Source organism: Phalaenopsis equestris, unplaced genomic scaffold (genome assembly GCF_001263595.1).
Source record: "Phalaenopsis equestris unplaced genomic scaffold, ASM126359v1 Scaffold000352, whole genome shotgun sequence".
NCBI classification, from domain to species: Eukaryota; Viridiplantae; Streptophyta; class Magnoliopsida; order Asparagales; family Orchidaceae; genus Phalaenopsis; species Phalaenopsis equestris.
In genome coordinates, this window is record NW_018164794.1 from 424,818 (window position 1) to 436,165 (window position 11,348).

The window sequence follows — 11,348 nt, forward strand, 5'->3', positions numbered from 1 at the left end:
TTACACCGCCCCATCTCCCCCACTTCGCTGCTGCCGTCCTTCTCCCTTGCTTCTGCAACCCATAACCGTCCCTTTCAGCTGTTTCACTGCCCTCCCAAGCCTCCGCTTCGCTGCTAATGCAATTCCAGCTCCCCCTTTTGCTGTCCCAACCACCCACAATCCATTTCAGCCACTTATCTCCGCTACTCAACCACCTAGCCGACCTCCACCACCCATGGATCGAGCCCTAGTGTAAGTTTGTGCTGTGTTTGTTGTAATTTTTCTTTCAAGTTAATTTGATTGTAGCTGTCTATTTGCTTTCCGTAATAATATTTGCTTCTACTATTGTGGTTTGGGTTAACTGCGTTATTAGTTTCTGATTACCTAGTAATGTTTGAACAGCTTGATCTATAATGTCTATTGAGATTTAGAATGTTCAATCTCTTCATCTGTAATCTTGAAAGGAAGACGAGCGGGCAAGTTCTTTGTTCTGTTTCTTGATTATTCTAGGTAGAGGCCTCACTAAATATAAGGAATTCAGGGGGGATTAGCCAATTTAGCTGTCATGGTTCTTCAGGATTAGATAAATCCACTTATTTTCTCTTAGGCCACCTTGTTTTCGATCAGCTAAAGCATTAAAGACGATTTATTGAAAAGTACATTTTTTGGTTCTTCCTCTATATTTTTCTGCTGTACTTATAGGTGCTGATGTGGTTGGGCTGTCTGTGAGCCCATTGGGTGACCCATAATTGGCAAAAATAGAAGGCTTAGATGATTTTCAAGGCTTTTTAGGCCTCAGTCAACTTTCTCAAATAAACTAGTCCATTAAGCCATTTAAGTCCTTAATAGAATTTTATTTTTGTCTTCATCAATGCCTTCAAACTATTCCTTGACACCTTACTTAAACATGATTCTATCACCATTGCCTCCTCGATCAAACAATCTGACATGTTGATTAATTTAAATTCTAACATCTGCTCTGTTTGGCACATTAAATCTCCACTTCTTCCTTTTTCAGGATCCATTGCACCTCCTTGATTATTTCCCAACAAACTTGTCATAGGCTCCACTCTTCTAGATTCATAATCGATCCATCTTCGTTGATGCCTTCCTCCCCAGGTTCTCTGCTCAACTTCCTTAGTTTCACCATCCCCCACTATTCTTAGATGTGAATTACCTTATATTCTGGTGTCACCACTATCTTCCTTGTGGAAGACTCCAAATGGCTCCAATCCATTTTCAAGAAGTTATTGACTCTCTACCTCGACAATATTCTGTACATGACATAGCTAGTGGAGACTAACGATCAAATCCCCACATATGATTTGTGGTGGATTAAGATAGAAAATGAGATAAAAGTGGTGTGAAGGTATTAAATGAGCATATTTGGTTAGCTTGTGAAGTAGTAGATAAAACCCATTTATGTTTTCACAAGCCCCACATCAGAAGGGCAAGCAATCCTTGTTATTTTCTTATCAAGGCTTTTCTAAGATAATGCTTGCATCGGCTCGGGCTGACCCAACTAATAAGCCTAATCTTATATTAGGCTGAACTTTGTCCTCTTGATAATGTTCTAATTTGTTGCTTGTCTAGTTATAAATTTAATCTCTAATATCAGTTCTATTAGCTATCAGTTTAATCTCCAGTGCCCATTTCTATGAAATATCCTTCTTCGTGGGTTTATTTAGCTTTTATTTCTGATCCATTTTTGCTTATTATGCCTTTAAGATTTATCATTGTGTGCAAATCTAAAATATTCTAATACTAATATCAGCTCTACCAGCTATCATTTTAATCTCGAATGCCATTTTTATGAAATATGCTTCTTCTTGGGCTTATTTAGCTTTTATTTCTGGTTCATTTTTGCTTATTATGTCTTTAAGATTTATCATTGCGTGCAAATCTAAAATATTCTAATACTTACATATATATCATATTTTGTAATGTTGTGAAAGGTTTGAATCGTTAAAATAGCTTCTTTGCAAATGCAAGGGTAAGGCTGCATAGAGAAACCCTCCTCAGACCTTTTACTAGCGACAACCTCATACATTGAGCATACTTTTTTGTATTAATGCTGTGTAAAGGTGCTTATAGGGGTTTGATGCTTTGTAGGAAGCATATGCAAAATAATGCACAAATTTTTCCTCTAATTTTGTGACATTTTGTTTAGCATTGAATTGCATTTTGGTATATCATCTATTTAGATTTGGCTTAATTTTTGTGCATATTTTTTAAGAAATTAACTTTGGTATGTATCCTCAAATTATAGTATTTTCTTTTCCTATTGGGTGGACGAGAGTAATATGCACATATGGTGATTTCTTTGGGCATGGAAACTCCAAAAAGAACTTAAGGCTGATTCTCATTGACAAGACCAGGGCCAAATACAAAGCTCACTTTATGAAAGTTTACCTTTGCCTCATTTCACATCTAGTATTGGAAAAAGGATCCTTGTATAAAATCTCATTCTAAAATATTTTTGTAAACTACTTCTGTTGCTTTATTTCAAATATATTGTTGGCTTCTTAGAGTTTTCATTAACTTTGGGTAGTTATTTATTTATTTGGTATGTAAAACCAAGAATGTTGTATGCCATCAAGACCTTTAAGAAATGCTAATTGGAGCATGACTCCTGTGAAAACAAATGAGAAAAAGTAAAATGTTTGATCAGTAACCAAAGAAAAGTTGAATTTAGTACATATCCGGTTCCATTCATTGTTGCATTTTTGTAGCTCTGATGCCAAAATTTGTAAATGCAAAGTAGACGGTAAAAAACAGATCTTTTGCTTCCATAGGACTGGAGTATATATATGATTATTTATGCAAAATTTTGCTTTTGGATTTCTTATGAAGTTTGTTTCTGAAGTATTTTTCATGATGTCTTCTGATGATGATTTAATTTTTGTATCAGGGAAGACTTGTTGACCTGAAAATTAGTTCAGAGAAACTTTGGATTCTTAAAGAAGATGGATCATTGTTTTACGAGTTATCTGATTATGATTATAAAGTGTAAGTATTCTAACACTGAGCTATTATTTCGTCTTTTTGATGCTGGTTGTAGGCGCCTCTTCTGTTTGTGGTAATTTACATATTATTCTATTTTTCATTTGCCAATTGTTTATCTTTTACCTAAAGATGATATTGATTATGAGCCAATATGTTATGCTCTCCTCAAATAGTTATATTGCACCTTTAGGCTAAAGACTGGATTTTTTTTTGGATATCATAAAATATGATGTAATAAGAATCAACCATATGATTTCATATTTAATAACTGTGTGAGCTGGAATTGAAGTTCCAAAGAAAGTCAAATTGGAAATACGGGCGTAGTATAACTTGGGGTAGGATTGGAGAGGACTAAGGCAAGTTTGTTAGGGTATTCACTTGAATTAGGCTTTGAATTGTGGCTTTAAAAATCCTACCTGGCTTTGTTCATGTTCTAGTCATTCTGAGTTGACTTGGTGGAGGGCAATATGTTTCATGATCTTTTGTTTTGCGTAATTTTGATGTGCTTAGTTTCGTGCACAGATAAGATAAGAGCATTTGTAATTTTAAATAGGGGCTTACAACAACAAAAACAACAAAACAAGCCTTTATCCCACTAAGTGGGATCGGCTACATGAATCCTTTTTCTCCATTGTGCCCTATTGAGTGTCATATTTTGATTTGATTTAATTCTAATAATTTTGATTTAATTCTAATAAATTAGGGTCATTATTTATACAACATGCCCATGTCTTTTTAGGTTTATCTCTACCTTTATTAACATAAGTCGAATCTAAAGTATCTACTCTCCTAACCGGATCATCATATGGTTGACATTTAATGTGACCAAACCATTTAAGATCACTCTTTCGAATCTTGTCTGCCACTGGAGCTACACCTTCTCTTTCATGGATACATTCGTTTCGTATTTTGTTTCTAATTGTCAAGCCGCTCATCCACCTAAGCATGCTCATGTCGACAACACTTAGCTTCATTTTATGCTTCTCTTTTTAATGTCAATATTCTACGCCATTAAGCATTGCATGTCTTACATCCATCTTATAAATTTTTCTTTAATTCAGTGGTACTTTCTATCACACAATGAGTTCGTTGCATTCCTCCACTTCAACCACCCAACCTGAATTCTACTAATAACATTCACATCAATATCACTATCACTTCGAAAAATAAACCCGAGATATCTAAAATGTTTTGAATAAATTGGGGCTTACAACATGCAAAAAAAAAAAATCTGAATAATTATCTTGTTTTTTTATTATTCCTTGTTGTTTATTCCGTGATCTAGTGGCAGCCTAAAGATATTCAGGAGATGTTATCTCCTTCTACAAGTCAGAGGTTTAATTTGTTGATTTATGTTTCTTCCATCTTATTTCTCTTCTAAATTTCTTTATTGGTTTGCATGAGTGATTGGAATTTTTTCAAGGTGGATGCAATCTAAATTTTGGTGCTAGAACTAAGTTGAATACGGTATGGATTTTGTACTAGAACATTATTTTCGACTACATGTATGATTTTTTATGTTTTTTGTTATATTGTTTATAGTAGAAACCAATGAATTATTATTTGCATCATACTATTAGTTTTCATATCAAGTAACGAATATTATATTTTTCCAAATCAATAGTTTTGGATCTGTGATGTTGTACATGTTTATTTTATTTTGTACATTTCATTTTATATCTGCGATAAAATGTTCTAGAATCTTAGACATAATACATCAAACATAGCATTGGAATCATCATGAATAACATAACATAAAATTGATTTGCTAAATCTATTAGCAACAATCTAGTGGTCATATAGTAAACATTTATTCAAGAATGTAATGGAAATTCAAGAATGTGATGGAGATTAGACCACGGGGTGTGCTAACTTGCTTTTAATACCAAAGGATGGCTCCTCAATTGCGAGGGGTGAAGAGATCTTCTCTTTGATCTACTTGGGCTCTCTTTAAAGGAGTGGGATATTACTAAATTTGGAGGTGGCGGAGATTAAGGTGGCTAGTTTCTTAGCGAGAAGCCTGGATGAAGTTGGTTTGGGTGATATGGAGAATTTTTCTAGTTTCTAGCTTGAGGAGGAGCGGAGAGTTGGATTGGGAGAGATAAGAAGAGGAGAGATAGCGAAAGTGGAAATAAGTTAAGTTGGGGAGCAGGGAGCTTTGAGGCCCTTGTCGTCATGAAAAAAATGTGTTATTAGTCATCCACTTAAGTCTAAAATCATGTTGGGTATTAATGCTTATAGGTTGATTGCTGGGACTGGCCGATATTGTTATGTTCCATATTCTAAAATTATGTCTCTACAATTGCTCAGTGAAAATATTTAATGAAAATTAGTAGTATTTTATCTACTTTGTAGCGTAGGATTTTATGTGGACAACTATAACAGTATAACCGATATTATGGTTTTCTTACTGTACCAGTTAGACTAATAGATCGCATGAGAGGGTTGGTGTGGATACAAGTGAACGTGCATCTTGGAGAGATATTATTGATATTAGTAAACAAATCTGTAAGGATGGAGCTTTAATGAAATAAAAAAAAAAAAGGTGCCCCTGGTTGAGGCATTTGATCTTTTTTTTTTGCGTTAAATTCTTCCTCCATCTTGGACTCCTTGGCCTTTATTGATTGCATAAAGATCCCTCATTGTTTTCTATTTGCTTACAATTACTTCCAGATGTCTTCCCACTTTTAGTTATTGTGAGATTAGAAGAGAGCTGCTGCTAGTGGGAGAGGTAGATTGTTGAATATGGAGAGAGTGATGTGGGCTGATGCCCCTGCATTTTGCGGAATCTCGGAAGGGGTGTGGGAGACGGGCCGAAATAGTCTCATTTTCCTTTTTAATGCTTTCTTTCCTATTATCCTTCACCCCTTTTTAGTGATTTCCTATATATTTGTTGTATTAAAGTTTGGAAGTAATTTTTTGGGCTTTTACGTATCGCGACTGCCGTCGACATCTATTCTTACCTTTCGAGGGCCGTATCCTAGGATTTAAGGTGGTGCTTCAACTGTATCTTGGTTTCCGGGTGGCTATTATATTTTCTATCCCATTCCGCATTCGCCCCATGCCGTTTCCGGCTGCTTTCTATTGCTGCAGCCGCCCCGAACTGTGCATTATTTCTGTTTTCACTGCAGTTTTCCCATTCCAGCTGCCTGTTCCCGCTGTCGTTTTCCCGGACAGCCGTCCTCTTGCTGTCCGGCAGTTCCTTGCATCCCCGTCGCTCCCCCCTCCATTGTTGCCATCGCTGCCATCACAGTTTCAGCCATCCCAACACCTTCGTCCACCTCTCCTCAGCCTTCTGCCTCTCGACCGCAGCCCCATAAACCCCTCACACTTCTGTCTACAGCTGTTTAGCCATCTCGACACCTTCGTCCAAGCCTTCCAGCCATCCCGCACTGTTGCCGCAGCCCCGGTACTACGTTGCCTTGTTGCGTTACTGCTGTCTAGCCGTTCTACATCCCCGCCAGAGCCCGCCAGAGCCCACCACATTCCCTTTTGTTGCCGCCCCACTATCCCACTCTCTAACCACCTTTTGCTACCTCTTTGGAGGCCCAAACCTTCACCGATCACCACCACCACCACCCCTAGATCTAGCTCGAGCTTGGGTTTGTGTTGTCAATTGTTGCAATTTCAGTTTTCCGTGAGTCAGTTGTAATTTTCTATTTGAATTCAACAATAATATTATTTTTCTATTGTTGTTTGGGTTAACAATGGCATAAGAGAGAGAGAGAGAGAGAGAGAGAGAGAGAGAGAGAGTTTTTACTTAGTTGACTGCACTAATTCCTTCTGTCTGATTTGATGCCTTGGATAAACATGAAAGAGAGTGAGAGACTGTAGGGTTCCAGTGTGAAATTCTCCTTTGCTTCATTAGAAGTATTAACCTGCTATTTATAGGAAGAGATACCTATCTAAAACAATTGAAAATAAATAATGCTTGATTATCTCCTTGATTTATTGTAACCTTTTTTAATGACCCTTGAAAAGATGATACACGGGCGTCCTTATTGCTCATGAAAAGAATATTCAACCCCATTTTGCTTTGCTAGCTTGTCGCCTTGAAAGAAAACTTGGCTTTATCTCATCCTGATCCTCTTGTGGGTATGGTCTTTGATACAACTTGGAGCTCTTGAAAATTTTTTTTCCTTTGACTTCTTGTGCACTCATGCGCACAAGTTTTTCATATATATATATATTTGCTTCTCGTGCTTTTAGCTTTCTGGATCAGCATGTCCTTGTGGAGAGCTCTTCCACTCTTCATTTGATTTTATAGGTCTTCTTTTGACCTTGCCTGATGGAAGGTTTTTTTTTGTAATTTTTGTAACTCCTTATTTTTTATTAATGCAAAATGCGTACTTTCAAGGAGCAACATGTCCTAAGGCTACACATATTATAACATCAATCTCTTAGTATATATTAGTAGAATGAGAAGAGCGGGTTGGCATAAATATTCTTACTTTGAATGATGATGGGTGTAAATTTCTCGGTTATAGAAGTATTGAAATGCTATTGGATTCACCCACACTCCTATTCTTATGTTTAAGATTTTGAAGGTCATCAATGTTCTAACAAATTAGGTTATGTTATAATTGATATGGGTTATAACTGCGCTTAGTTGCAGTTTTTTAGTGCTTCTGATTTTCAACAATGTGTGATTAGATATTAAATTCATGTATAATAGTTTGTTTTATGTATTTTATTCGAAGAAGTGATATTTATTGATCTGTGTAAGATATAGCATGCATACGAGAGCAGGGGAATTTCTATATTTTTGGATCCGATTGAACTTAAAAAAAAGTTAGCTCTAGTTGGATGGAATATAGGCTGCTCATTGAATAATCAGTTGAATCAAAGCTAAAAAGTCTTTCTCACTATTGATCTCTAGCAAAAGCGTCATATGATATTCTCTTTGATTTGAGAACTATTAGAGATTTGGAATTTCATTCTTTATCAAGCATGTTCATGGATTTAACAGCGTAAAACTTCCAACGGTGAACCCTGCAAATATCATAATTTCTTAAAATTAGTAAGTATTGATAAAAGGATAATTTTTTGAAGAAGCTGCAAATCATAAAATGAGATATATACTAGAATGGATAACTATAGAGGAAGCTTATGTAAGAAACTAGTAATGGAATTTGTTTCAAATTTTCAGTCGTATGCTCTGTTTTAAAAGGTATTTATGGGGCACGCCTTGGGGGAGCGTAAGTCTATTTGCCCTAAGCCCATGAGAGGGGCGTAAAGCTCATGTAGCGTATGCGTGGGAGCGCCTACAGCGCAATTTGTGCCTGATGGGGCGTGTACTCTATCTATTAATCAAATAAAAAGTAAAAAAAATCGCTTTAATTCTTCATATTTAATCGATCCACGCCGATTCAATGTCTCCCCACGCAGTCGATCTCCCATTCCCTTTGCTTCCTGGCACACAGAGACACAGAAGAACTCGCCACCATTTGCTTCGTCCCTTCTGCAACAGGCGATCACGTCGTTTGCTTTGTCTTGCACGAAGGAGCGTCTGCTTTGCCTGTTTAAACGTGCACGCAGGCGAACCCCCCGTCAAGCTTCTGCTTCGTCCCTCTTGGTTTCTTCCTGTAGAGGCGATCCCCCTAGCTTCCTCTCTGGCAGGCAGATAGATCACGCTCGCGTCCTTATTCACAGTTCCTTCTCTTTCCCGCACCCACGCACTTCCGCACTAACGCTTTCCCGCTGGCTCAAACCGATTCATTTGATTAGAGGTTTATATTATTTCACGATTTTATTATTTTATGCTGTAGTAAATGTGAGTTTATTATTGTTACAGTAATTTCACTGCAGCTACAGTAACCGCAGGCAAAAATTGTTTATTTTTTCTCTTAATATTTATATTTCTTTTTTTTTTATATTGTGCGGCTTACGCCCGACATATTGGGGCTTACGCGTCGCCCATAACACCTAAAATGCCCCGCCCAATGCCCGTGCCTTTTAAAACATTGGTCATATGTATCAATTTGGGGAGCTTAGAGGGATGGTACCTTTTTTTCTAACTTGGTTTGGACCTAAAAATACTGGAGGATATGTGAACATACATCCAAATGTAGTTTTCAAAGACTTTGGAATCTGACTCTCCGTCTCTATATCTGAAATTGAGTTAAAACTGGGAAATTCTTTTTTAATGTTCTTTATGAGCATCTGTCATCAAAGTTCTGTTTGTTCGAAATTTTCATGCACTTCATTGTGCTATTTTTCAGGGAACATGCATCTAATTATGGTTTGCAAGAAGACTTTATTGCTGACCAGCTTTTTCAAAGCTCTGAACATGCTTTAGATGATCTTGTTTGGACCAACATTTCCATATTTTCTGCAATGAAGGTACTAAAGTTATGCATATCTTTGATTACTTTTTTTTGCTTAGTTTGTGAATTGGGTTCTTATTCCATCTTAATTCCATTATAAAAGAATATGCAGCGGTTCGCTGAATTGAATAACTGAGTTCAGTTTCAAACGTATTTCTATAGCCTGATAACTAATTACATGGATTGTGTACCTTTCACCTTTTTTGGTAGATGGGCATTGTGAAAATGATTTCTTGCATTGCCTTATAATTAGAAGTATCGAATTTTCATGATATCCATGTAATTCTTTTAGCTAGTTCATAGCCCATCTGAAACTTTTAAATGGTTCCTTTGCGCTTTGCTTCAATGCATGCTTAAGGAGTTTTATTTTACTCATGCAAGCAGAGCACACCTATTTCAAGTTTTTGTTGAAACTTGTAGATCGCATGTTAGCTAAATCTGGTTTGGCTGTTCAAGTGCCACTGCAGTTAACGTCATTTAACAATTTTTATCCTATGATAATCTAATTCTTGCAAATCAATGATATGTATTATATCACGACCCGGCACAGAAGCTTGAATGTCAAGACGGGAACTGATAGCTAGATGAAAATTTTTTTCTAATTAGACATTCACCAAACTTTGAAAAAAAATTCTTCCAATTTTTATAGAAGAGCCAACTTTCACCAAAAACTAAAGTTTGAATTTTTAGAACACATCCAAATTTAAAACTTTCTTGAATTTATAACCGTATAAGAGAAGCATCCTATCTTCTGGTGCCTCCTAATATATGTAGAAAAAATCTCCGATATTATTCATTCCACTTGAGGAGTTTTATCTGAAATTATTTTTTAACTATTTTGTGAGTTAAAAAGATTCCGTAGCTAATCATGTTTTTAAATTATAGTAACTCGAGAATTTAAGAAGTATTATGTACGAGCAAAATAATATATGTCAATTTGTTATGAAAAGTAAAATGCAATATCTTGTAATTTAGTTTTATTGTTACAATTTTCATAATTCAACTTATTTTATAATACTCTACACCAATCACAGGAGTTACCCTCTATTCGTGTACCAAAAAGGCACATAATTTCTATAATATTTTTTTATAACCAACCTAAAAATGTAGGTAGTCATTTTCATTTTCATTTGTGTACGGGTATATTGATTCCCCAGTTAATATCATAAGAGGGTGACTTCAACATTTAAACCTGCAAATGCAATATATCATTTTTATTCTTTCTTTTATCAAACATTTGAATTAATCAAGTCAAACTCTAGTGAGATAATCATGTGAGATGGAAATTTGCAATTTGAGAAGGAATATTTAGTATGAATTGAAAACTTTTTTAATGTATATAAATATCCAAATGTATCTAATCACATTTGATCCAAGAGAATAAAATATAATTGCTGTAAACTAAAAATATAATTACCCACTTAATTGACAAATTTGCTTATTCATTTTCTTCAAAAATTACTTTATTTAAATGATACCTAAAACACAAATATGTATCATATTAGCTTTTTTTTATTAATTGCTTAATATTAAAATTATTTATTTAGCTAATATTACTTATTTTTCTCTACTTCATCATGACGCGGGGCTTGAGGAGAAGGTCGGCTGAATCTGCTGACTAGGGAGGTTCTAGTCCAGCAGTAACCGACATCTTAGTGGTGGGATTTGCCGCTCACACCCTCTTTTCTTTCTTGATTCCCGCCTAATTGGAGTCGACATTAATAGTGGGCGGGTGTTGTCGCTCACTGCTTCTCTTTTTTCTTGTCTATTTCCCATATGCTTGGAGTTTATTTATATGCATGTTTGCTGAGTTTAACATTACATTATTGTCTTTTTTCTAGGTTTTTATGTGGAGTCATTTTCTCCTTGCTAGGGCTGATATCTGACGACAGCTTGTGTTCCGTCTATATCTTTTTTGAGGTGGTGTTGTTTCCTCTCCGATTTTTCCCCTTACCTCTATTAGCCATCGGCTGGCACCTTTCCTACAACCACAACCACACCTACTGTTCAACCTCTCCAACATCCCAACTTACCACC

At 35.9% G+C, this 11,348-nt stretch overlaps 1 protein-coding gene across 1 annotated transcript in view; it reads left to right on the forward strand.

Moving 5' to 3' along the window:
- LOC110026114 (nuclear pore complex protein NUP160) overlaps window positions 1-11,348 on the forward strand; it is an 83,552-nt gene that overhangs the window by 17,860 nt on the left and 54,344 nt on the right. Inside the window, exons 8-9 of the mRNA XM_020726915.1 lie at window positions 2,891-2,988; window positions 9,207-9,327. Coding sequence (XP_020582574.1) covers window positions 2,891-2,988; window positions 9,207-9,327 — 219 coding nt within the window. The remainder of the gene's footprint in view (window positions 1-2,890; window positions 2,989-9,206; window positions 9,328-11,348) is intronic.